A 26,188-nucleotide genomic window follows, 5' to 3' on the forward strand; every position below is an offset into this window, starting at 1 on the left:
CATCACCCACGTTACCTCAGCTTCAGGGCCACGTAGCTTACCCTGAGGTATGCCCCACACCTCAGCTTTCTGAAACAACGTGTCCCATAGAAGACATGGCCTTGGCCCACTTTCCAGCTAACTTGAGAGAGAAAAACTGTGCCTCAGTTTCCCCACCTGGAGGAATGGTGTGAGTCACACCGACTCTGCAGGGAAGGCATGAGAAGCCATTGAGATAATGCCTTTAAAGTGCCCAGGGTAGTATCTCTGTGCTCTCTGGGAGTAAGTGCTGAATTAGTGGCAAATGTCCTTCTTGTTATTGTTCCTATTGTGTGTTTCCTGTGTGGGACTCTGGGCTGTAAGCTCTTCATAGGCAGGCAGAAGATCTGATGCTCAAGGCTAGTTCAACTCTGCCAGGTGCGTCATGGGGACTGTGACGTGGGCCTGCCTGGTCCAGAGAGCAACCCAGATACTGACACACCCTGAGTGTGTACACCGTCAATCCTCATGGGACTGGCCAGCACACGGGGCCCCCGTCCCTGCCCAGGCACCCAGTGGGACAGGCACCCTCATCCAACCAAACCCACCAGGATCTAAACTAAATTCTTCCTCCTTTTCTGTTCAAATTTATATAATTATTTTTGGAATAAGTAGTACATTTAAACTTTTCAAAATTTAAGACACCAAAAAATGTGCCATAAAAAAAAAATCTCCACCTCAGCACACAGCTCCTTAGTTCCGCTCCCAGGAGACAACCAATCTAAATTCCCGTTAAAATAATTAAACTTAATTGCTCCCCCCTTACACAAGTCATGAGCATTCAGAGCAAAAGCTAACTTAAAAAAACAGAAACCAAACAAAACAAAAAACCACCTTGGAACACACAAAAGTACAAACTGAAAACCTCATCCTCAACGCCACTAGCCAGAGATACTCAGCATTTTAGTGTATGTCCTCCTAGACTGCTTTCAACACACATCCACTTTACAAAAAATGAAAACAAAATGCAAGAGGAGATTCACAATATCGATTTTTCAACATCTCACTAGAATCTCAGAAATATTTCCTCATACCTTCTTCCTTAAATGACTTTAATAGCTCTGTGATCTTCCACAGATAATGATTTATTTAAGCAGACCACAGAGATGGGCATTTGGGATTTCTACATTTTCCTTACTAGAAGCAGCAGTGATGGATGGGCCCTGTGACTCCACTACAACAAATTCCCAGAAGAAATGCTGGGTCACAGGATATGACCACTTTTCAATATCCTGGCCTAGACCCCTAGATACCTACCACAAAACACCCTCTAGTCAACTGCTTTCCCGATCAGCAGGACTAGGTGTCCAACCCAAATGTAGAGCTATTTGAGAAAAGGCCAACAAGTCTTGGTTCATAAACTTCTGAACAGCAGCTGTGAGGGCTTTAATCCCACCTCCAAATCTAGACTAAGGCCAAAGGCCTCCTCTGGGCTGGCAACCTGCCTTGTTTACCCGGCCACGGCCCTCACCTGTGCCCTTCCCAGTCCAAGGTGAGTCAGCTGAACAGGAGATGGGCACCACCCTCCCCAGAGCAGGAAGCCAGCTGAGACAGGGCTATATTCCAGGGAGGGAAACAGATTCAGCAGCGGCAGTGGCTGGAGAAGGCCGTGGAGCAGCACCTGGCCTGCAGGTAAGCGCTGGGGCCCTGACCTGATCCTGGCTGGGACTGGGATGAGTGAGACCTGCCCTCACCCTGTCTCCTTCCCTCCCTGCCCCTTCCCTTCTGCGACTTCCCAGGCAGCTTCATATTGAAGTGCTTCACTCCAGGAGTCGAGTGTGAAAGTGGGGTGTCTTCTTCTGATCCTAGCCCTGGGCCAGGTTTGACTGATGGCCGAGTGATTTTCTTCACCCAGACATCATGAGGGCCCCCGGTGCCTTCTCACTGCCCATGACTGTGCTCAAGGAGATGAGACCCACACTTTGCTCCTTGAAAGGCCAATTCCAGCTGAAACCAGAGGCTGCAGGCAGGCAAAAAGTCCATTTCTCCCAAGGAATCTACAGCCCAGGCCTCCTTCTCTGGCCTGAAGCTGTTTCTATCAAAAACCTTCCTGCTACAGCACTGAAACACCTGCTGGGGAACTGCGCCAGGGGCTTCACCTTTCTAAGAACTGGCTTCTTCATCTGGAGACTGAAAATAGCCCACAAAGTCAGGAGAATGGAATGACATACTGGACACAGGAGTCAGTGCATGCCCTCCTCGGCAGGGTCTCAGAAAATGGGGCAGAAAACGAGCCTGCGGGCTGGGCAGGCACTGGACAGGCAGCTTCGACAAACAGTGGCCCAAGCTCATGACAATTCCACCACCATCACTTCCCACCTGGGTTCCAGCTCCCACTCCTGCCCTGTAAGCCCATCCTCCAAACATCAGCCAGAGGAGGCCTGTCAAAATAACCCTTGGCACTCTGCTGCTCCAAATCCTCCAGTGGCTCCCATCTCACTACAGTAAATGCCAAAGTCCTCACCATGGCCTCCAGGCCCTCCAGGATCTGGCCCCTGTCACTTCTCCAGCCTCCTCCCCACTACTCCTCCTTACTCCCTCTCTGCGCAACCGGCTTCTCACTGGTTAAATGTTCTCTAAACGCAACACTAACTCCCACCTAACAGCCTCTGCAATGGCCGTACCCACTCCGTTAGGCCTTTCCTCAAATGTCACCCCATCCCGCCAGCAAGGTTTCTGAACCTCCTGACATGACCCTCCATCCTGCTGTTTCTCTCCAGTGCCTCCCACCATCTAACACATCACACAAAATCACAGAGCCTATTTATCCAGCTCCTCCCCCAAAGAAAGTACATTTGGGGACCAATTCTTCTTTCCTTCACTGCTGATACCTAGAACAGTACTCAGACTTAGTAGGTCCTCAATAAGTAAGTGTTGAAACAATGAACAAACAGTTAACTTTTTTTTTTTTTTTTTGAGACGGAGTCTCGCGCTGTCACCCAGGCTGGAGTGCTGTGGCCGGATCTCAGCTCACTGCAAGCTCCGCCTCCCGGGTTCACGCCATTCTCCTGCCTCAGCCTCCCGAGTAGCTGGGACTACAGGCGCCGCCACCTCGCCCGGCTAGTTTTTTGTAGTTTTTAGTAGAGACGGGGTTTCACCGTGTTAGTCAGGATGGTCTCGATCTCCTGACCTCGTGATCCGCCCGTCTCGGCCTCCCAAAGTGCTAGGATTACAGGCTTGAGCCACCGCGCCCGGCCTAACAGTTAACTTTTACTGAATGCCTATTATGTGCTAGGTAGTGTGCTAAATGCTTCCCATATACACCTTATCTCTTTTTAAAAATCTTTCAGTCTCCAGATAACTGTGATGCAACTATTGTTATACAGATTACAAAGGAAGAAATGACATTCAAAAGGGATTTGACTATGCTGTGCTCTCACAAGTCAGAAGCAGTCAGTTTGAACCCTGCCCTGCCTGGGCCTGGGTTCATGAGGAAGTCGCACCTTTTCTCCAGCAGGCAGTGCAGCCCCGAGAGGAGGAGCGGGGACATGCTGGTGGCCTAGCAACAGCTTCTTCTATTCCGACTCACCATATCCCTGAGCTAATTTGGCCTTCCAGGAGCTATTCCTCTGACACTCTAACCCACGCTTCCCTCCCGCACACTGTCTTGTAAAGGATGGATGAGCTGTCCACAGGAACGAGTGGGAGTCTCATCACTTCAGCTCTTTGGAACAAAGTGTTCCAGAGTGTTCTCACTCTAAGTTCAAAGATGGGGGCTGAAGTCCCCTTGTCAGCCCTGCTGATCTCCGAAGCCCAACTACTGGTTTGCTGTGGGTGTTGTTATTGCTTATAATATCAAAAAATACAGAAGCTCAGGGATGGAAATCTGGAAAGGGCTGTGGGAGAGGAAAATTCCTCTGGGATAGAGGGGTTAGGTGGGTTCTTTTCCTTTCAGAGGAGCCAGTTACTTGTGGGAAGCCATCAGCACAGAACTGAGCAAACTTCCATTGTCAGATTATAGGAGCCAGGCAACCTTTCAACCTAACTCGTTAGGGTCGTGGATTCTCTCCCTTTCCAGGCCCAAGTTATTCTTCGAAAGACTTTTTACTTATTGCCTGCAAACACAGACAGGCAGGGAAGAAAGACTGTATATTTAGGATATCAGGCTTTCTCTTCTCTCTGTGCCTGCTTTTCCACTCCTTTCAGAAAGAGTAATGGGACACCTATTGTGTACCAGGCACTGTGCTCAGCACTGGGGGTTAACAAATGAGTGACATTTCCTGACCAGTGAGGGAGATGAGCAAACAAACACAGCACAGTAGAAATTCAACCCAGGAAATGCAGAAGGCCTTGCTCACAGTAGGTGATTAATAAACACTTGTGGAATGAATGATGAAGAGGCAAATAGAAGAAATGCTGTAGTCTAGAGAAGGGAGGTTTGCCAATCTCCATGGGTACATGTGGTGGAAAGCTTTGAACTGGAGGAAGAAGAGTTCACAACAAGGAAAAGAGAGAAGGCATGAATGATACTTAAGACAGAGGGAATAGCACCTGCAAAAGCATGGAGGCATGAACTAGCAGGCTGAGTTTTAGGACTCAACCTAAAGTAGTTTGGAATAAATGAATTTCATGATGAGTGTGGAGAGATGATGTGGTAACAACAGAAACATTACCAGAAGTCAGGTCACAGAAATATGAACGCAAGAATTAGGTATGGCTTCAGAAAGGAAAGGGAGGTGAGGATAACTCCCAGATGTCTGACATAGCCCATGGGTGGATTTAGTAGGACTGCTGTGGAGGCGCGGCACAGCTGGGGAAAATTGTGAGTCCAGTTTGGATAACCTGCGAGGTAAACGGGATCCACAAGGCAACTGGACTCTCAGGCCTGGGCCTCCCTGTCCCTGGAACAGCACACTCTTTTCCCACTTGAACATCCATCCTACATGGCCCAGTCAGGGTCTTCTTCCTTCCTCCAGGAGACTTTCCTGATTGCCCTAGCCTTCCTCCTATACGCCAGATCCAACTGCCTGAGTCCCTCACAACAGGCTTTCGGTCTGATTTTGCTGTGGGAACTGATTTGCCCAGCCAAGTCAAGAACCCTTCCCTAGGTAGCAGAAGCCCAATCACTCAGTCACTGGTGGGTGGGACCCGAGGTGAATCTGCGTAGGGTGGGGCGGGGCATTTTTTGCACAACACTGGGTCAGAAGTCACGGCCAGACAAGAAATGGGTGAGAAAGGGTGGGAGGAAGGGTGACGTCACAATTGGTAGGAAATACTTTGGGACTTGACGCTTCCGAAGCCAAAGGGAGAGCAAAAGCAGCCGGGAGCGCGCGGGCCGACCTGGTTCTCCTCCCTTTCCACGGCTGCCTTAAGTATAGAATCTTATAAGTCCTCCTCCTTCGGAGGATACAAATAGTGTTCAGAGGCCAGAGGAGTTTAAAGCTCGATTTCACCCGCGCAGCCTCCAATCCGGTAAAGAGGGGCCGCAGAGCCCGACCGAGCCTTCCTATCCCTTACTCTGCTGCTTTACCTGATCTATTCTTGTGGATGCCGGCGCCAGCTACGGGCGCCCGGAGAAAGCACGAGACTGGGTGGACTCTAGTAACCCAAGCGGCAAGGAGGCCGCCATTTTCCACTCCGCAGCCGCCAGGGATCGTGGGAGTCACCCCGGGCCACGGTGGGCGAGACGCATGCGCTCCAGAAGCTGTCGCGTCACTGGACGGGGTTTCTGCGCAGGCGCCGTAGCCCATAGCAACCGCCGTAACCTGTAGCAACCGGAAGATGTCGCTTCCGGTTGGTTTGGGGCTGCGAAGGGAGTTGTAATCGTTTCGGGATCATGGAACGATGTGACAGATGGGAAACTGAGGCTGGGGTGGAGGCAGGTCCTAGAGACCGTTGCGTTGGACCTCTCTCTTGTGGCGCAGTGGATGTTGTGCCTCGTGGCTCCTACTTCCCAAAGCAGGAAATTGAGGCCGAGGGAAGGGACAAGTTCGTCCTGGGGCTGCAGCCCAGGTGATGGTTCCCCCGTGTAAAAAAATCAATATGATGCCCTTTCTTTATAAAGAAGGCAGGGAAATGAAAGTAATTTCTAATAAAAGAATATGCATTTCACTTTGTAAAAGCTGAGGCTGGCTTACACCCAATCGTGCTTGTACCTGACTTAGGCGTCAGCTTAGATTTACTAGTGAAGACAATATTCAGCTGAATTTTGCCAACAGTTTATATCTTATATCTTGAGTCAAAGGCTAAATATATTTATATAGAAGCGTGGAGTCACTGTGACAGCTACTCATAGGCATAGACGTGGGCATGCTGTTCGGGTGACTCACCCGTGGTGAGCAGGGTGGGCAGTGATTTTCCAGAATGGTGAGCAAAGTGTAACTCCCCACAATCAACCTAGTGTATGCATTTCCAGACAATCTAGTGTGTATTAAAACTAGGGAAAAATTCATTGTGATTGTATATACATCCAATTATAACAGAGTTTTGGCTTACTTGAAGGTTTGGCAAGATATCTGAAAGTTGTGCGGGACAGGACCATTTATTATGGTAACTGTAATGGACTGTCCCATCCATTACAGGAATTTCATATCCCTGCCCGCCCCCCCCCCCATCCCAGGAATATGACTGTCCCCTCAGCCTTGTGACAGCCAAAAATGCCCACACAAATTTCCAATCCGTTCCTTGGAAAACCACTGATTTATTCAGTCAAATAATTTTTGCTAGCATGTGTGTGCTGGGCAGTATCGTGGTGGGGAAGGATCGTGTGTGAACGGGACAGAGCTCCTGCCCTTATGAGTGAGGTCCAGTGTAAGAAAATACCCAGATATTAATCACCTAATATAATAAATAGTTTGGCAACAGGGGCAGTACAGGTCAGGAATGGAATACATGGGAAGACCCAGCCAGGCGGCTGGGTATCATGCAGCCTGGAAAAGCCAAGCAGAGAAGTAGCATCTGAACTGAGGCCTGAAGGAGCATCACACCAAGGAGGATGATGTGCAAAGCAGAGGGACCAGCATTCCTGGCACACAGTGGACACTCAAATGTTTTGAATGATTGAGTGAAGCACAGCATGTTCACCACCAGGGAACCATTCCCCACTATATTGTGAGCTGCTACAAGGCAGGGGATACAGTATGACTTCTGTATCCCCAGGTTTTGCATCCATGGATTCAACCAACTATGGACAGAAAATATTTAAAAATAAAAATTTTTAAAAATACAACAAAAAATTCAAATAAAAATAAAGTATAACTTTGCTTAGCATTTACATTGTATTAGGTATTGTAAGTAATCTAGAGATGATTTAAAGTATACAGGAGAATGTGCATAAGTTATATGCAAATATTATGCCACTTTATGTAAGGGACGTAAGCATCTGTGGATGTTGGTATCTGATGGGTGGGGGGTGAGAGGCATTGTCCTGGAACCTAGCCCAAGGAATGACTGTACCTGTTTTCTCACTTCCCCGCATCCCAGCACTGAGATGGACCCACAGAAGGTGGCAGTGGTGAAAGGGTCTCAGACACAGAAAAAGTGTTATGTGATCTGGCCCGGGAGTGATTTCCAGGAAATGGATCTCCGACTCCCTGCTCTCCCAGGGGACAGCTGACAAAAATATAAGTGCTCTACTGCTTAAATATCAGGAAAATCAGGCAGGAGTGGCCGCTCGTTTTCACATCTCCTGTTCATGCATGGTCCTGGTGGCAGGTCATGTTTTGGCAGATGATAGCTGCTGAGGACTATCCTAAGATTAAAAACCTCAGCGTGTGTACACAGTGGGGAAGGCCATAAACAAAGGGGTCTCTTCCCCCAGGTGGTCTAAAGGAAGTCAGAGCCAGACTCCCTCTCCTCCTAGGAAATTCCTGTCCTGTTGGGATGGTCATTTCTACCCCAAAGGCCAGGCTAGGGCAAGGGTCTGGAACTGGCTGCCTCCAGGAACCAAGCAGGCAACATAAATCAGTGAAGGGCTGATGGGTACTTGGGGAAACAGGAAAGCACGTACAGCCCCATCTACGAGGTAGGCTGTGACTCAGCCCCGCTGAGTGTTGCCATGCACTATTCCAGCTCTTGCCTTGCCAAGTGTTTATATTTTTTTCAATACAAGTCAGAAGTGACGAATTTTGTATTTCCAGATTTTTAAATATTGGCACTAATTCAGATTTTAAAAACAAAAGGCCGGGCATAGTGGCTCACGCCTGTAATCCCGACACTTGGGGAGACCAAGGTGGGCAGATTGCTTGAGCCCAGGAGTTCAAGACCAGCCTGGGCACCATGCTGAAACCCTGTCTCTACAAAAAATACAAAAATTAACCAGGTGCGGTGGTATGCACCTATATCCCAGCTACTTGGGAAGCTGAGGTGGGAGGATGGCTTCAGCCCGGGAGTTGGATATTGCAGTGAGCCAAGATCGCGCCATTGTACTCCAGCTTTGGCAACAGAGTGAGACCCTGTCTCAAAATAATAATAATAACAAAACAGGACTGTGAGAGGCACATATGGGACTTCTGGTCCTTGTTTCATCCAGGAAAGTGGGTGTTCTTAGGATACTAGAGCTTTACTTTACAAGGAGAAAAGTGGAAGCCCAGGTAGAATGCGTTGCTCCTGGCAATATGATCGAGCTAGCCTCCATGCTAGGGGTTAGACGCTTCACAGCAAAGGAGAAGCCCCTGTTCCTGCCATCTTGGAACTCCTAAGGAGGTAGACAGACAAGCAAAGAGGCAACACAGGACTCGTGAATACTCAACAGGAGTAGGACATGGAGCAGGGGCTAGGGGGAGAACAAATCAAAGAAGGCTTCCTGTAAGAGGAGCTCACGGATCTGAGACTGGAAAATTATGAGGAGTTGGCCAAGCAAGGAGCAGGGAGAGGAGGGGTATTCCAGATAGAAGGAGTAACACATGCAAAAGAGACGGGAGGAATCACATTCAAGGATGTGAAAGTAGCTCATTGTGGCTGGAGCTGAAAGTAGCAGCTGAAAGGACATAAGGCAAGAAATGAAGCTGGAGAGGTAGACAAGGGTTATAAACAAGTATCTCTCGGGACTTGGCGCCAGTGAGTACAATGGTCTGGGTGTAAGAGCCAATAGAGGATGGTGGACTGGGTCACCCTGGAGTCTGCTGCTACTCAATTGTAGCTACTCTGCTACAGTCCAGGGTTGCCAAAGCTTCCTGTTTTTCAGGAGCAGTGGGAAATTAGATTATTAAATCTAGTACCTTGAGCCTTGCATTTAAGCTGGTAATCTGAACATTGACAGTACTCCACAAGGTCAAATAAAATGTATTTCCATCTGGCCCTGGGCCCACCAGTTCCAGTCTCTGGTGAAATCGTGAAGGCCTGTGAGCCACTTTAAGGAAAGTACATTCCCAAGGCAGGGGAGTCACTGGGGGGCTTTCAGCCAGGGCATGACATCCCAAGTGTGTACACAAAGGGCCTGGTGGCTGCTGTCTGGAGAGGAGCAGGAGGGCAGGAGGGGAGGCAGCAGCATGTTTGGAGGGTGTCGTGGCACCTGGGGAGGGTCAGGGAGATGATGGGGACCTGCACAACATGGGATGTAGGAGAGATGGGATTTGATGACAGATAAGAAGGGATAGTGGGGGTGGGGCCAAGGATGACAGGGGGGTCAAGGCAGCAGGTGCAGAGGGAGGAGAAGGAGCAGTGATGGATGAGGATGTCCTCGACGCACCTGTGGTCACTCAGGGAGGTACCCAGCGGATCTGGTCCTGGGAAGCCTGGAGTCATATCACCCTGGCACAGGCCCCTCAGTTTCCTGTGCCACCAGCAGGCATTCCTTTATCATGTGTACCTATCACATGTGGGTTCAGTGGGGTGAATAAGACACACCTTGACCCCTCAGAACTGCAGTCAGGACAAGTGGTGAGTTCAGGCAGGAGGCTGCCCCAGTGCTGTCCTGGAGGGCAGGTTCCTGGGTGGTAGGGGCAGTGACCGTAGTGCCTGGAGCCAGGCAAGGCATGTCCCACAGGAACCGAGGGTGACAAGGAGGTTGGGCAGGGGCTCCAGTTGAAGTGGACTGCCTCAGTGAAGCCTGGAGGTGTGACAGAGCCAGTGGTTAGTGGGTAAAGGGAAGGAGCCCAGAAAGGCAGACTGCTCCTTCCCCACGTTTCGTCAGGAAGGGAATAAAACATTTCTTGAGAAGTCATTCCTTTCACTTTCTCTGGGCACCTTGCTGAGAGGTCCTGCTGATTCTCCCTGAGACAATGATAAGGTGTTTAGTAAATAAGTGTTCATGGTGCCTCTCCACTCTCCGTTCCCTCCTCCTCTGGAGCAGTGCCCTGTTGAGGGTCTAAGTTCTGCTACAGTTTGTGTGAGAGTCTTTATAAATTTCCTACTGGTCTTACTTCATTGTGGCCAAGATTAAAAGTTGACAGTGAGGCTGGAGATGGGTGGAATACAGTAGAGTTTGAATATCGAGAGGGGATTGGGGTGGAGTTCGGGGAGGGATTCTAAGTGCCCTGCTGCCTTTCTGTTTGAATATTAAGTTCCAACCCACTTGCTGTTGCAGATGTCTGTGCCTCCTCTCAAGGTGGCATCAGCTGCATCCTTATCCTTCCCCACCCTCTGCACTCTGCAGGGTGTTCCAAGAATCAGCCATGGCATCCCTGTACCCATCTCTAGAAGACCTAAAAGTGGACCAGGCCATTCAGGTAAGTCACCAGACTCCATTCATCTGGACTCCCTGAAGGGGATCTTGGGGATTATCCTGGAAGGTGCTGGGAATTGGGGCCACTTGGAGATTCCCTTAGGCCTCAGGTCATTGTAGGTCTCCACTGCAGGGCCTGCTGGGCAAATAAGACATCCAGGGTGCCATGCCAGTGGTGTTACAGCAAGAATGGAAAAGACCAAGCAGCTGCGCGCATGCCTCTCTCATGCCCGCTCTGTTCTGCCCAGGCCCAGCTCTCCCTCCCTCCAGAATGGGCAGGCCCCATGCTCTCAGGCAGGACTTCAGAGGAAACAAGGCTCGTGGGCATGGGCATTGGTCTGCTCAGCCCCCAGAAGCCCCCTCTTCCTCCATCCCAGCACTCTGTGGTTCCAGTGAGTTTTGAGAATTTTGGACTTTGCAGCGGAGAACTTGATTGGGAGATGGGTCTTGATGTTCTGCCTGTTGCAGGCAGTAAACAGGTTGTGACATCAGGTGGGTCACAGTCCCCCAGAACCTCCTTCCAGGAAAAGACACATCTGTGGAGGCCATGTTTACATGATCTTGAGCTCTGAGGGTTGGTGGACACTTCCCCCACACCCCAGGCCCACTCACACACCTAATGCCCAGACCCTGGCCTCATGGAGCTCCAGGCTCTGGGGTTCCTGGGGTCCTGGCCACAGCTGACCAGTGCTCCCTGCTCCTCCCCAGGCCCAGGCCAGAGCCTCGCCCAAGATGCCAGCCCTACCAGTCCAGGCGGCAGCCATTTCCCCACCACCAGGTAGGTGAGCTGGGGTGGGGGGCTTCTGGGTGCCCAGTCCTTTCAGGGAAGAGGTCATCAGGGAAGCTTGGCAATGCCAAAGGTATGGGAGGCTCCAGGGTTAAGCACTCAACATGGAGGGAGGAGAGGACCAGGCTCCCAGTTGCCACCCACCTCTTACTGCCTGGTTGACCTGGGCTGAGTCACCTCACCTCCCAGGGCCTGTGCCCATGCTATTCCCCTCCCTCCTTGACTGCCTGGTGAACCCCTGTTTATCCTTCCAAACCCAGCTCAGCGTTAGGAAAGCTGTGGCCTCTCTGATGCCCCCAGCAAGGCTGCCTTGAGAATGTGATATCATTTGTGGGGCCTCTGTTTATATAAATGATTCGAGTCACCGTAAATCAGCATGTCAGCACCGTTCTGGTGACCCAATCTTGTGTGACCCCAGGAATGAAATACCACACTTGTCAGACTTCCTTGCTGGAACTGTGGCTGGTCTGGGTTGGGGGCAGGTGGAGGAGAAGTGGATGGCAGATAGCGGCTCAAAGAGAGAAGGAACCAGAACCCCACTTGCCTTATTCAACTCAGGCTTCCATAACAAAATACCAAAGGCTGGATGGCTTCAACAGCAGAAATGTATATTCCCAGAGTTCTGGAGGCTGGAAGCCCAAGATCAAGGTTCTGGCCAATTCAGTTTCGGCGAGGGCTCCCTTCCTGGCTTGCAGATGGCCACCTTCTGACTGAGTCCTTACTTGGCCTTTCCTCCGTGCACTTGCTTGAGAGAGAGAGAGAGAAAACGCGAACACGAGAGAGCTACAGCATGAGAGCGCATGCATGAGCCCTCTGTTGTCTCTTCTTATAAGGACACAAATCCTTATAAGAAGGGATGAGGACCCTGCCAGTCCTGGTGGGAACCATTCAGTGAGGGATGCAGAGGTTTCTGGGTGTCAAATAAAAGCCAGTGGAGTTGAATAGCAAAGTGGTGCATGAGGACTCGGTGTGCCACCCTGCACCTGGGCCCTCTGAGGAGCGTTCACCAGTGAGTGTTCCTGGGGATACCCCGCAGTCTTGGAAATAAACACCATTCCCAGCCTCCATTGCTTAATAAAAATGAGCAGCCCCAGGGGAGCCAGGCAGGTATGGGGAAGCACATGCCCTCGAATGATACATTTATTCTTCCTTTTTTCCCCATCAGTTTTGTACCCAAACTTGGCAGAATTGGAAAATTATATGGGTCTTTCCCTCTCCAGCCAAGAAGTCCAGCAGAGCTTGCTTCAGATTCCGGAGGGTGACAGTGTATGTATTTGGCTTCTGCCTGCTGTGGGCACAGAACCTCCCAATCCTCCCTCTTTCCTGGTCTTGCCATTTCAACAGACCTTCTTTCTCTCTGTGCTTGGACCTCCCCTCTCCCCAGCACTCTGGTGGCTCTGTTTCTTGATGGCACCGTTCATTCTGAGGCTTCATGAAAAGCACTATGGGCTTTCATGGTTTCAGATCTTCCCACAAGCCTTGGAGCTGGGGAACCAGGGCTTGCTGTTTGACCGTGGGCCTGAGCTGGACGAGAAGGGAGGCTGTTAAACCCGGTGTGAACCCGGGGGCATCAAAAGCAGGGCTGCCAGCATGGATAAGCAGAGCCGAGAGGTCAGGAGATTGTCACCCAGCTCTGGTCCCCAAATTAAACAACAAGGCCTCAATTCCTGCTTCCCATGGCTTCGGGGACAAAAGACACCATCACAGAAATATTTGCTACTGAAAACATATTCACCTGTAGAATCAGTCCCCACCTAAGCCCCTTACCAGTTAGCTCTAGCATCCCTGCATCCCACCTGTCAGTCTTCCTGCCAGGTTCATCCTGAGTCGATGAACCTGAAAGTATGAACTGCAAAGCTTGCTAAGGCTGGGGAATTTCATGAAGTTGATGGACGTGACGATGGAGAACTGTCACAGATGCATACAAAGCCACTGCCAAAATGAGGATCTGACAGGAGAAAATCCACAAGGATGAGGCCGTGTGGGACCTTGAGAAGAACTGAAGGCACCCTGGGGTGTTTCTCCACAATGGCCCCCTTCATGGTCATGCTGTGAAAGGCAGACGTGAAGCAAAGGAGATCCTTCTGCAGGCAGCCCCACTCTCATCACTCTTTGCTCCGATAATTAGGACATAAATGCCTTCAACCTTAATTTTGATAAAAATATAAGATGAACATATTTTTATAATTTAAAATTGTCTATGACTTTTAACTTTTTGTTGTTAAACAGTAGATTCCCAGGAAGATGCAAAGTGAGTACAGAGAAGTCGTTAATACCCTTCACCCAGTTTCCTCAACGGTTACGTTTTCCACAGCTGTAGCACACTATCAAAACCAGGAGTCTTATGCGGGAACCATGTGTCTCTAGTTCTGTGTCATTTCATCAGTGTGTAGACTCATGTAACCAGCACCGCAATCCATACAGAACTAGTTCATCACCACAACCACCTCCTTCCCAGGCTGCTTCTGTATAGTCATACCTGCCCCCTTGCCACCCTCCCTAACCCTCGCAGCCAGCCAGCCCTCTGTTTTCCATCTCTGTAGTTTTATCATTTCAGAATGTTACATAAGTGGAATCGTACAGTATCTTGACCATTTGAGGTTGGCTTTTTTCACTCAGCACAATACCCTCCAGATCCATCCAGGCTGTTGTGTATGTCAGTAATAGTTTATTCCTTTTTACTGCTGAGTGGTATTCCATGATGTGAATGTACCACAGTTTGTTGAACCTGTTGAAGAATGGTTAAGTTGTTCCCAGTTTTTGGTGGTTATAAACAAAGTTATTCATATGCAGGTTTTTGTATAGACATACATTTTCATTTCTCTACGATAAATGCCCAAAGTGCAATTGCCAGGCTGTATGACAAATGTATGTTTAGATTTTTTTAAAGAAACTGCCACCAGGTTGGTGGCACATGCCTGTAATCCCAGTACTTTGGGAGGCTGAGACAGGCGGATCACTTGAGCCCAGAAGTTCGAGACCAACCTGGGCAGCATGGTGAAATCCCGTCTCTACAAAAAATACAAAAATTAGCCGGGTATGGTGGCTTGTGCCTGTAGTCCCAGCTACTCAGGAGGCCAAGGCAGGAGAAGTGCTTGAGCCCAAGAGGTGGAAGCTGCAGTGAGCCAAGATCACACCACTGCACTCCAGCCTGGGCAACAGAGCGAGACTCTGTCTCAAAAAGAAACTGCCAAACTCTTTCCTGGAGTGGCTGTACCGTTTTACTTTGCTGTGAGCAATACATGAGTGCTCCAGTTTCTTCATGTCTTCACCAGAATTTGGTGTTATTACTATTTTATATTTTAGCCATTATGATAGGTATAGTGATGGCTCATCATGGTCTTAATTTGCATTTCCCTGACACCTGATGATGTGGACCATCTTTTCATGTGCTTATTACCATCTGTATATTCTTTTTGGTAAAATGTTTCTTCATATATTTTACTCATTTTCTAATTGGCTTGTTTTCTTCTTGTTTTTTAAGACAGGGTCTCGCTCTATTGTCTAGGCTGCAGTGCAGTGGTGCAATCACAGGTCACTGCAGCCTCTACCTCCCAGGTTCAGGTGATCCACCCACCTTAGCCTTCCGAGTAGCTGGGACCACAGGTGCACACTACCATGCCCAGCTAATTTCTTTTATTATTGTTACTTTTATTTTTTGTGGAGACAAGGTCTTGCTATGTTGGCCAAGCTGGGGCTTGTTTGTAGTGTTTTGGGAGTTCTTTATATATTCTAAAGTCCTTTGTCAGATAAGTGGTTTGCATTTTCTCTCAGTCTGTAGCTTAAAAGTTCTGAATTTTGATGAGGTCCAGTTTATTGATTTTTTTTTCTTTTGTGGTTTGTACTTTGTAAAGAAATATTTACCAAGCCCTAAGTCCAAAAGATTTTCTCCTTCATGTTCTTCTAAAATTGTTGTAGTTTTATGTTTTGCATTTAAATTTATGATCGAATTTGAGTTAATTTTTTTGTAAGGAGTTAGGTTTCAGTCAAAGCTCATATTTTTGCCATGGTTGCACCATTTGCTTTTTTTGTTGTTTTGTTTGTTTGTTTGTTTTGAGATGGGGTCTCACTCTGTCACCCAGGCTGGTGTGCAGTGACATGATCTTGGCTTACTGCAACCTCTGCCTCCCGGGCTCAAGCAATCCTCCCATCTCAGCCTCCTGAGTATCTGGGACCACAGGCACTTTCCAGCACACCCGGCTAATTTTGGTATTTTTGTAGAAATGAGGTTTCACCCTGTTGCCAAAGGCTGCTCTTGAACTCCTTACTTCAGCTGATCTCCCTGCACTGGCCTCCCAAATTGCTAAGATTACAGGCATGAACCACTGCGCCCCAGCTAACACCATTTGTTGAAAGCACTCTTGCAAAAAGCAGTTGACTTTACTCATTTGAGGCTATTTCTGGATTTTCTACTTTGTTCCACTGATACTTGTCTATCCCTTCACCAATACCACACTGTCTTGATTACCGTAGCTATACAATAAGTCTTGAAATTTGGTAGTGATTCCTCTCGCTCTTCTTTTTGTCAGCATTGTTTTAGCTATTCTAAATTCCTTTGTCTTTTCATATAAAGTTTAGATTAACCTTGCCTGGATCTGCAAAACATCTTGTAGAGATTTTGATAGAAATGGTGTCATATCTGTGTATCAATTTGGCGACAATTGACAGCTTTACTAATTCTTTCAACCCATGAATACAGAGAATCTTCCATTTATTTAGGTCTTCTTTGATATCTTTTATCAGTATTTTGTCATTTTCAGCATACAATTTCTGTATGTATTGTGTTAGATTTACACGTATTTCTTTTTTTTTTTTAAGTTTTGTTTTGTTTTTGTTTTTAATGGAGATGGGGGTCTTGCTTTGTTGCCTAGGCTGGTCTTGAACTCCTGGTCTCAAGTGATCCGCTGGTCTTGGTCTCCCAAAATGCTGGGATTATAGGAGTGAGCCACTGAGCTTGGCCTTTTGTTTTTCCTTTTTTTTTTTTGAGTGATTGTAAGTGGTATTGTATTGTATTCCTTTTCTTTTCCCTTTCTTTTCTTTCTTTCTTTCTTTTCTTTTTTTGAGATGGAGTCTTACTCTGTCACCTAGGCTGCACTGAGCAGTGGTTCAGTCTTGGCTCACTGCAACCTCCACCTCCTGGGTTCATGTAATTCTCCTGCCTCAGCCACCTGAGTAGCAGGGACTACAGGTGTTTGCCACCAGCCCAGCTAATTTTTGTATTTTTAGTAGAGAGGAGGTTTCACCAGTTGCCCAGGCTGGTCTTGAACTCCTGAGCTCAAGTGATCCACCTGCCTTGACCTCCCAAAGTGCTGGGACTACAGGCATGAGGCACCACGTCCAGCCTGGTGTTGTATTTAAAATTTCAGTTTACATGTGTTCGTTGTTAGTATACAGAAGTATAATTGAATCTTATATGTTAATTTTGTATCCCAGGACCTTGCTAAACTCTTTTATTTGATCTAGGAGTGTATTTGTAGATTCTTTGGGATTCTCTAGTAGACCATCATGACATCTATAAATAGGGACCGTTTTATTTCCTCTCTTCTAATCTGTGTGACTCCCCCTCTTTTCTTGCCTGCGGTGCTGGCTAGATCTTCCAGTACCATCTTTAATAGTGTTGGGAGAGTGAAGTTCCTTGCCTTTTTGTGCATCATTAATTTTTATATTTTTACATTTTTTTCAAGACAAAAATCCAGTCCTTTTATCCCCTGTTGTTCACTGTTTACTGTGGCTTTTTCTATTTTAAGTGAGTTTTAAAGGAGTATTTTCCTGATGCCAATTTCCCTTGGAAAATGAAGGGCCTCTTCCTATATCCTTGCCCTTTCTCTCCCCATTTCCCTGCCTTTTTAGGGGCATGGACTTTGACGCCCCCTAGTGGCTGCATGGAGCCACGTCTCCTCTCGGCCCTAGGGGAGAGGTGTGGACTGGAGATGTGGTGGGACCCGGGGACCGCTCCATCCTCCTTTCCCCATCCCTACCCCTACCCCAGTGTCTCCTGAGGCACAGGGTCCCCACGGGCCGGGCTGACCCCCTGCTCCCTGGTGTCTGCAGACAGCGGTCTCGGGCCCCGCGCCCGGCCAGATGGTGGCACCGGTGTCCGGGTACAGCCTGGGCGTGCGGCGAGCAGAGATCAAGCCCGGGGTGCGCGAGATTCACCTGTGCAAGGACGAGCGCGGCAAGACCGGGCTGAGGCTGCGGACAGTCGACCAGGTATGGCGCGGGGGCTGGGTGGGAAGAGGAGCTCCAGCTGCACGCCTTCTCCCGCCGGGCCTCAGAGCTCAGAGGTCCCGCCCGCAGTAAGGAAGGTGCAGAGCGAGCCTCCTAACCCCACTGGCCAGGCTCTTGCCCCTAGTCCCTCCTCCCTGAGACTTGGGCGAGGCTGGTGCTGGGTTGCGCAGTGCCCTCCACTGGAGGAGCCTCCCTTCCCCACCAGCCCTTCACTGCCCAGGGCATCTAGCTTCCAGGAGACGGTGTAGACAGCGGATGCCAGGGAAGCCCATGCCTTTGTGAATGGTCCAGTAGAGTGTTTGGGGGTGCAGCCTCAGGCCGGGGTTGAAATTCTGACTCACCTCCTTCGTAACTATGAGGCCTAGAGTGTTTCCTCCCAAGTAAATGGGGTAACCTTGGTGCCCGCCATGCAGAGCCGTGCCCCTGGCACCCTGTAGGCTCCTGGAGTATCAGGAGGAAAACAACAGCTTGGAAGAGGGATCTGTGCCTAGGGTGGGCCAGGGACGCTGACTCTGGGACCCTGCCTCCCTCAGGGGCTCTTTGTGCAGTTGGTCCAGGCCAACACCCCCGCATCCCTTGTGGGACTGCGCTTTGGGGACCAGATCCTGCAGATTGACGGGCGTGACTGTGCTGGCTGGAGCTCGCGCAAAGCCCATCAGGTAGTGAAGAAGGCATCAACCGAGAAGATTGTCATGGTGGTTCGGGACAGGTGAGTAGCCAGGCCCGGGCAGCCTCTCCATCTGACCCCGGCCATGTCCCCAGGTCAGCTCACTGTCCCTTCTGCCAGGCCGTTCCAGCGGACTGTCACCATGCACAAGGACAGCATGGGCCATGTCGGCTTCGTGATCAAGAAGGGGAAGATTGTCTCTCTGGTCAAAGGGAGTTCTGCTGCCCGCAACGGGCTCCTCACCAACCACTATGTGTGTGAGGTGGATGGGCAGAATGTCATCGGGCTGAAGGTAGGCCAGTGGCCGCACCGGGGAGGGACTGCTGGGTGGTGGGAGGGCTCAGGTTTATGGGCCGCTTGCTTACCCCACCTGAGCCTCAGCGTCCTCTTCCTAAGGTAAGATGGTGTTCATAGGGCTGGGTGCGGTGACTCACGTCTGTAATCCGGGTGCTTTGGGAGGCCAAAGCAGGAGGATCACTTAAGTCCAGGAGTTTGAGACCAGCCTGGGCAATGTGAAACCCTCTTTCCACAAAAAAGCTAAAAAATTAGCCAAGCGTGGTGGTGCACGCCTGTAGTCCCAGCTACTCAGGAGGCTGAGGTGGGAGGACTACTTGAGCCTGGGAAGTCAAGGCTGCAGTGAACTATGATCATGCCACTGTGCTTCAGCCTGGGCAACAGAGAGAGACCCTGTCTCCAAAAAAAAAAAAAAAAAAAAAAGACAGTGTACCTAGAGCTCTGAGCACAGTGCCAGGCACATAGTAGGTGCTTAATAAATAGTAGCTATTGCTGGCTGCACGGACACCTCCTTGCTCTATGGCACTTTTTTTTTTTGTATAGCGGATCATGTTCAGTAGCAGGAATGTTTTAGAAAATTGTTATTCAGAAATCCATAGGGTCGTGAGGCTCTTCAGAACCAGGTTTGTCCCAGCCAGACACACTTCTTGAGATCATTTGTCTTTATTTCCACCTGTGGCCATCGCTAGTCTTGTCTAGCACATCTTCTCGCATTTATTTTGGAACAATCAAGAAAACATGTAACCAGATTACATACATGTGTAAAGTAAAGGTCAATAGGCTCTGAATAAGGGCCAGAGGTTCTTCTATGGCCATAGCGTTAGTGTTTGGACCGCCTGGCACATGTGGGAGACCCATGTTCTCACTCAAGCAAGACCTTACCTGGGAGTCTGCTGGGACCCTCATCTGACAGGCTCGGGGTCTGAGGCAGCCCTGCCCTGCAGTCAGGCATCTGTGGTGTCCTCTAGCAGTGGCCATGCTGAGCCCTCCACAGAAGGGCCTGTAGAGTTGCGCCTGGTCCCCAATCCTTAGGGTGATCACTTACTTGCCTCCTCTCTAGGACAAAAAGATCATGGAGATTCTGGCCACAGCTGGGAACGTTGTCACCCTGACCATCATCCCCACTGTGATCTACGAGCACATGGTCAAAAAGTAAGGCTGCACCCCTCCTCACCCCTCCTCTGCCATCCCGCTCACCTCCCTGCCTCCCGGGTGCACCTGGCTCAGCCACCTCCACTTTCTCAGCACTGACACAGGGCACAGATCCTGCCAGCTCCATACTCCCTTCCCCTTCCCCTCCCTCCAAGGTAGCTTGTGGCTTCTGGTGATTCGAAAGTCTTAGAACTGGGAATGAAGGCCCACATAGGATGCGCTGGCTCGGAAGCGGGTGGAGGTTGCTGGAGGGCGGAGAGAAGGAGCTGCCAACTTGGCCACCATTGTTGCTGTATCCAGGTTGTCTCCAGTCCTGCTCTGCCACACCATGGACCACTCCATTCCAGATGCCTGAAGCCACTGGAGGGCAGGGCGGGCAGAGTGGGCCTCCCGCCCTCCTGCGGCAAAGGGTAACCACCCTCGGATGATGGGTTGCAGCTGGCCTGCTGCTTAAGCTGGGAGCTGCCGTGAGGGGGGCATGTCCAGGAGGGTGACCATGGGATGGCGTGGGTATGTCGCTTATACACACAGGCCTCCTTGGAGTCTCAGACTTCAGGCTGGGCTGAGGCTCAGGCAGAGCCCACAGGCAGCCGATTCTCTTGTGCCGATTTAAATGCTGAACACGGAGGCAGGCTGTCTAAACACTTCTTTAAGTTGCAACTGGGCCCCTTTCAAGAAATTTTGCTCCACCAGGAAAACAGTTATACATTTAAGAGAACAGAGCTACATTCTTTGTGAGAGCTTTTTCCTTGCCTTGACTTGCTCTTTGTCACAGACTGCATAAGTTATCAGCCTTGACTATCTTTTGAATAAAGATTTGATTTTAAACAAAACCCATCCGCAAAGGTAATTGATTCCCCCAAAACTATCGAAAATAAAATAAAAAGGTAATTGAACCTTCTGGAATCCTCGGTCCCCTGACATGCCAGGCTGGTTTTCTCTTCAACTGTGGTGAGACCAGGGCCTTTTCTCCGCGTGGTCTCTGAGAGCCATGATTTGGCTCTGCCTCTGTCACGTGCCGCCTGCCAGCCTGGCGCAGGGATGACTGGAACTGGGGACAGGATGGAACTGTGGGACGGGGTAGGACTGTGGGACAGCGGGGCTGGCAGAGGGAGCACTGGCTTTGGGGCACCCCCCTTGTGACCGTGGCTGTTTCTGCTTCTGCAAAGTGGGCATGAGAAGCCACTTCAGGGGATGTTGGGGAGGGTGAAACGCGATCGCGATGTGCTCATGGTGCCCAGCAGGGTGTGCCATGTGGGGGCAGGGGGAGGTGGTTCCAGACCCTGAGCCTGACCCCAAGAGGGCAGTGGTGCCCCAGCCCCGTGCAGCTCTCTGTGTCCCTGCATGTCAGAGGCGATCGCTGCTTGCCTGGCTTTTTCCTGTGCAAGTGCTCTGGTCCCTGGACTGGAGGAAGACTCTGTGAACCCTCCCACTGCCCCCCTTAGAGAAACCACCCAGTATAAAGAAAACAGGCCAAGGGGCTTGCTGTGTTTTCATGCTTTAATTCAGAGTTGTCTGCTGCAGGTACAACTCTGTCTGAACAAAAGGACAAAGGAGACAAGAGTCAAGATCCCTCCCCGCCTCCCCACTTCCCACATTCCCTGAATTCTTCGTCAAAGGGATGGCATAATATGGGAGTGCACTGTGACCTGTTTGCATTGTCCCCTAGGTCAGAGGGGTGTTGTGAGTTCTCTGGCCAGAGGCCCCTGGGTAGGCCTTGGCCCCAGAACCTTGCAGTTTGTCCCACCCCTCCCCAAAGTGCTGTAAGATACCCCTGTGCTAGTGGCAACTGGGAAGGGTGTGTCATTGAGAAGCTAAGTGATCCCCTTGGGAGAAATCTACAATCGACTCCACTCAAGCCCAGCTCTCTGTGCAGAGCCCGGGCCCCAGCGTCCAATTCCTGCCTGAGCCTGGACTGGCTGGGCAGTAGGGCCACTCTGGCCCGAGCCCTAGAACTCAGGAGAAGCCATGTCTGGCCGCCAGGCTCCAGAACGTGGTTCCTGGGGACACTGTCCCTCAGGACCTCATCCGCTCTGGCCAGACGCTGGGGAAAGGGGAGGCCCCAAAGATTTCTGTTTCAGAAACTGAGGGCAGGAGGAAAAGGTCGCAGCCCAACGGGATTAGGCAGGAAGGAAAAGGGTCGCTGTGGAGGGTGAGCTCTCTCAGGGGGAGGCCCCACCCCATCTTTGCCCTCCCAGCCCCGTCTGTACCCTGCCTCTTCAGGGCATGGCGCCTGAGCAGCAGCTGCTGCACCTCCACCGCCTGGAGCCGCACAGGCAGCCTGCACCTTTGCATAGATGCGGGATCTGAGCACACACACACACACTCCGGAGCTGGGCCAGGGCCACCGGCTGCCATAGTCCCAGGGCCTGTCCCAGGGCTGAGTGGGGAGCTGCTTCCTCCACTGACAAGAAGAAAAGCGCATCAAAGGCCCCAGGAGAGCCCCCGAAAGAGAGGACCCTCAACACTGTGGGCCAGGGCCCTCGTGACCCACACCAGTGGTCTCAGGCCAGAATAGGAGTAGAGGGCTGCTGCTGGCTACACTCACCTCCTCCACAGGCCTCAGGCCCAACCACAGCCCACTCCTCCACAGGTGGCTTCTCTAGCAGCAGGGACAGAGTAGACTGTGGCCCCAGCCCTGTCACATCCACCAAAACACAAGATACAACAGGAAGGCCACAGACGCAAGACACAGACAGGAGCAGAGGGGCTTGAAGCTTGACTAAATTCCAGTGGTGAAAAATAGAGAGATTTTATGTTGTCAAATATAGTTCATACATTTCTTTTCTTGGCAAAGCTTTGACTATGTCTAAGGAGACTACGCAGCTCCATGAGTGCGCAGCACAGGAGGCTGGGTCCGCGGCCAGTCCTGTTTTGGCTTTGGATTGGTTTTGTCCACTGCCCCCTCCGTGGCATGGCCACAGTGTCCTTCGGGGGCAGCCCCAGCCAGGCCTCAGGCATTTGGGTTTGGTTTGGCTGGGTTGGGGTATATTCCACAAAGGATGGCTGGTCTGAGGCCCTGACCAAGGCGGGGGGAGCTTTGGAGGCACAAAGCATGTGGCAGAGGGGGGCTCCTGCCCCGAGGGCTGGTCCAGCTGCCCCCTCCCAGTGCAGGCAGGTGCCCCGCCTTGCGTGGAGGGCACCAAACAGAAGGGCAGAGCCCATGAGTCAGGCAATGGCTGTTGGAGCATTGGGGTGAGGGCAAGCAACCTTGGCAAAGAACCAGAGTGGCCCTTAGGCCAGAGGGGCGAGTAAGACACAGGGTCCCTCCAACCCCCCAGATGTGGGGCCTCGCCTCTGAGGAGTGGGAGGGACAACCAGATGGTTGTAACCCCGGGGGGGGAAGAGGAGTGAGTTTACTTGGTAAGATAATAAAGGTAATAAGAATGTCAGCAGCGTGGCTGGGGGACTCAGTATGGTCCCGGGAAAGGAGTTGGGGCAGTGAACTTCCCAGGCCGACTGGCTTTGGGCTGGGAGCAGGGAGGCTGCAGGGTGCCTGCGTGCTCTGCCACGCCCCTGCCTGGGAAACCTATCCCAGGACACCCTGCTTTGGCCTGGACGAACATCGTGGCTTCAGTACGCCATCCTGCGATTCATCCTGCCAGAATCCCCCACCCTCCTCCAGAGGCAGATAGGTTTAAGGTTTAGGAACCCTCATCTCAGACAGCAAGCAGCCATCTCACTGGAGACCCTTGGATGGCTGAGAACCAACCCCAAAATGAACATAGTGCAAAGCAGAAGTTGGACCCGAGGGCCCCAGAGAAACTTGGGGCAAGTTCCTGGGGGCAGTCATGGCCTCTGGCTTTTTCAGTAAGCTGTGGATTCCTGAGTCCAGCCCTGCCTCCCAGCCTGCAGATGAGATGGCCTCACCTTGGAAGACAAAGGGAGCCCCCTTGGGCTTCTGCCCCCTGCCTCCTCTTCTTGTGCTGGTGGATTCTCCAGCTGGGAGCTGGGACTCAGGCAGGCCCTCCTACCCCAGCACTGAGCTTGCCGGGCTTAGCTGCCTCACAGGAATAATGATTGACACACCCAGAAGTGCCAAGAGGAAAGGGATGACGGGAAGGCCTGGGATGAACAGACAGACACAGAACCCACACTGCCCTCCGCCACCTTGTGCCCAGCCCCATCTCTCCTCCAGCCTGTGGCCTTGACCGAGCTCCTGAGTCCCAAGGTGGGGAGCAGTCTGGGGAGGCTGGAACGCTGGCCCAGCCCAGTGGTTCTGGCCTCTGCTCTGAGCCCTGGGTCAGTGATCTACACTTTAGGCCATGGCTGCTTCCATTTGAGGAGAGAGCGCTGGCCCAGGAACCTGGGCTGAGGGCAAGGTGGCTTGGAAGAGCAGGTATGGAGTGAGCAGGGCACTGGACAGGACGGTGCAGGGCAAGGGCCTGTGGGTAAGTCAAGCCCGGCTTCTCCAGATAAAGACAGCTAGAGGCTTCCTGAGCAGGGCCAGCCCTGTCTGAAGGGCCAGGGGGACAGAGGGCCCTCGCGCCCTCCCCTCCCTGCGATTTGTCCAGCTGGTGTGCCTCCTGCCTTGGGTCTCCCTTCCCTGCTCTCCATTGAGGCTTTGGGATGCCTTTCTCCAACCCCTGCTCCTGCCACGAGACTGTTTTACATCCTGAAAAAAAGAAACAGTTCCACACCCAAAACTAAATAAATAAGATGATGCCCATGGGAGAAGGGAGGGGGAACGGCATCCCTACAATCAGTGGTCAGGCTGCAGGCGCCGCGGCCGGAATGGGCCTCCTCAGAGCTGGGAGCTGCCGCCCGCCGGGCTGGGACTCGGCTGGCTCAGCGAGCGGCAGCTGATCCTGCGGATGGAGTGCAAGGCCACAGTGCAGCAGCCCCGCAGCAGGGAGCTGATGTTGTAGATAGGCTGGCCCTGGCGCCGCTGGGAGCGGCAAAGCCAGGCCACCGTGGGCACGGCGGGCACCACCACAGCCAGCAGATCCACGATGTAGTGGCGGCTCCAGTAGCTCTTGGGCTCCTTCTCAGCTGCGGCAGCCTCCTCCTCCTCCTCCACGGGGCACACCACGCTCACCGACTGGCCAGGGTTGGGGATGGCACCAGGCCGCTGTGGGGTGGGTCCACGGGTGATGGGCTCTGGGGCCTCTAGCTCGTCACCCACCGTCACCACCACTGCTGAGTTGGGGTCTCTGGGCCCCGGAGGGTGAGCGTCCAGCTCTGGGCACCTGTCCCCTGACTCAGGGTCTGTCCCACAGACCTGGGCCTGGGTCACTTTCTCCAGGATGGTGTCAAGGTCAGGCTGGTACTGCACGAAGTCTGTCTGGATGGCACGCTCCTGCATGCAGCTGGCCTGCACGCCAGCCTCCATGCCACACAGTAGCTTCTCATAGGTGTTGCTGGTGGGGAAGCGGGGGCCCAGGCCAAAGGAGTTGTGCAGCGAGGTCTCCTCAGTGCCACAGTCTACCCCGGACGACAGCAGGCTGCTGGCCTCCAGTGCGTCCGTCCGGCTCAGTGTGTCATCAGCTGCCGCAAAGCCACTGTCTGCCCCATCCTCAGCAGAGCCATTGGAGGGATCGCCTGGCTGGCGGTCACCACAGACGGCCGGGTCACTCAGCTTGGTGTAGGTGGAGCTGCGGGTGAGGGAGCGGGCAGGGGACCCGCCGGCTGACTCCCCGGTGCCATCCTCCTTGGCCATGCCGTTCTGGGCCACCTCCATGCTATGCAGCAGCGTCTCCAGCTTCTTGTTCTGGATGTTGATGTCCACGAAGTACTTCTGCAGCCCCTTGTCCTTATCAATCAGGTTGTTCTTGACAGTGTCAATGACCTGCTTGAGCTGCTTGATCTCCTTTCGGGCTTCCTTCAGGGCCAGCTGGGCCTCCACGCGGTGGCACTCCTCCTCAATCCAGTCCTCCTGCATGCGTGAGAGCTGCGTCTTCAGGTCATCGATCTCCGTGTCCCTGTGAGCCGAGGAGACACACACACGCTCACTGCCTGCCTGCCTGGTCTGTTGCCTGCCTGGTCTGTCACCGCCAAGGAGAGGCAGGGAGAGGAAAATGTTGCCAAGGATGAAGGGCCCTGTGCTGCTGTGGCTCAGAGCCCAAAACAGAAGGACAAACTCAACGCCTTTTTATTATAGGTGGGAATGAGAGTGGCTGGGGAGAGGGGCTGGGGGGTGAAGACAGGAGAAGCCTCCGCCTGGAGAGAGAAGAAAGGTCAGAGGAGACGCCACTCGTATTCCTTCCCCCATCCCCTCCCCAGAATGCAGACCACTCTCAACATTCAAATCCATCATCTAGAGAAGAGACTAGACAACAAAGATCCTTATAGGTTTTATAGCTACTCCTATAAAAACCTAATAAAATCTTAATGTAAAACCACAAAAACTAGGCAGAAAATCTGTGTTCTATAGAAAGTGTAGCCTCCTACTAAAGCAGGTTGCAGAAAGTTTCAGTGGAGGAATATTTGGCCAGAGACC

At 51.6% G+C, this 26,188-nt stretch overlaps 2 protein-coding genes and 1 long non-coding RNA gene across 8 annotated transcripts in view; 1 reads left to right on the forward strand and 2 right to left on the reverse strand.

The window, feature by feature from the left end:
* Positions 1–6,571, reverse strand: part of LOC117068577 — a 54,076-nt gene extending 47,505 nt beyond the window's left edge. For both annotated transcript variants that reach the window (XR_004431177.1, XR_004431178.1), the window contains exon 1: positions 5,489–6,571. This is a non-coding gene — a long non-coding RNA (uncharacterized LOC117068577). The remainder of the gene's footprint in view (positions 1–5,488) is intronic.
* On the forward strand, positions 1,520–20,645 carry SDCBP2 (syndecan binding protein 2). Of its 2 annotated transcripts, none has more exons than XM_033185947.1 (9): positions 1,520–1,650; positions 10,553–10,625; positions 11,330–11,399; positions 12,574–12,674; positions 17,460–17,618; positions 18,170–18,345; positions 18,424–18,595; positions 19,658–19,749; positions 20,050–20,645. In XM_033185947.1, exons 2-9 carry the CDS (start codon positions 10,572–10,574, stop codon positions 20,102–20,104), a joined length of 879 nt encoding a protein of 292 aa, XP_033041838.1. In that variant the 5' UTR covers positions 1,520–1,650; positions 10,553–10,571; the 3' UTR covers positions 20,105–20,645. The 2 variants fall into 2 exon arrangements, with proteins under 2 accessions (XP_033041838.1, XP_033041839.1); XM_033185948.1 differs by having other exon boundaries at positions 1,561–1,650; positions 10,484–10,625.
* Positions 20,646–21,231: 586 nt separating this feature from the next.
* The window catches only part of SNPH (syntaphilin), a 42,813-nt gene continuing 37,856 nt past the window's right edge, over positions 21,232–26,188 (reverse strand). For all 4 annotated transcript variants that reach the window (XM_033185955.1, XM_033185954.1, XM_033185952.1 and 1 more), the window contains one exon: positions 21,232–25,670. In XM_033185955.1, the coding sequence (XP_033041846.1) occupies positions 24,494–25,670 (1,177 nt within the window). In that variant the 3' untranslated portion in view covers positions 21,232–24,493. The remainder of the gene's footprint in view (positions 25,671–26,188) is intronic.

This window comes from Trachypithecus francoisi, unplaced genomic scaffold, assembly GCF_009764315.1.
Source record: "Trachypithecus francoisi isolate TF-2019V2 unplaced genomic scaffold, Tfra_2.0 Lachesis_group21, whole genome shotgun sequence".
Classification (NCBI taxonomy): domain Eukaryota; kingdom Metazoa; phylum Chordata; class Mammalia; order Primates; family Cercopithecidae; genus Trachypithecus; species Trachypithecus francoisi.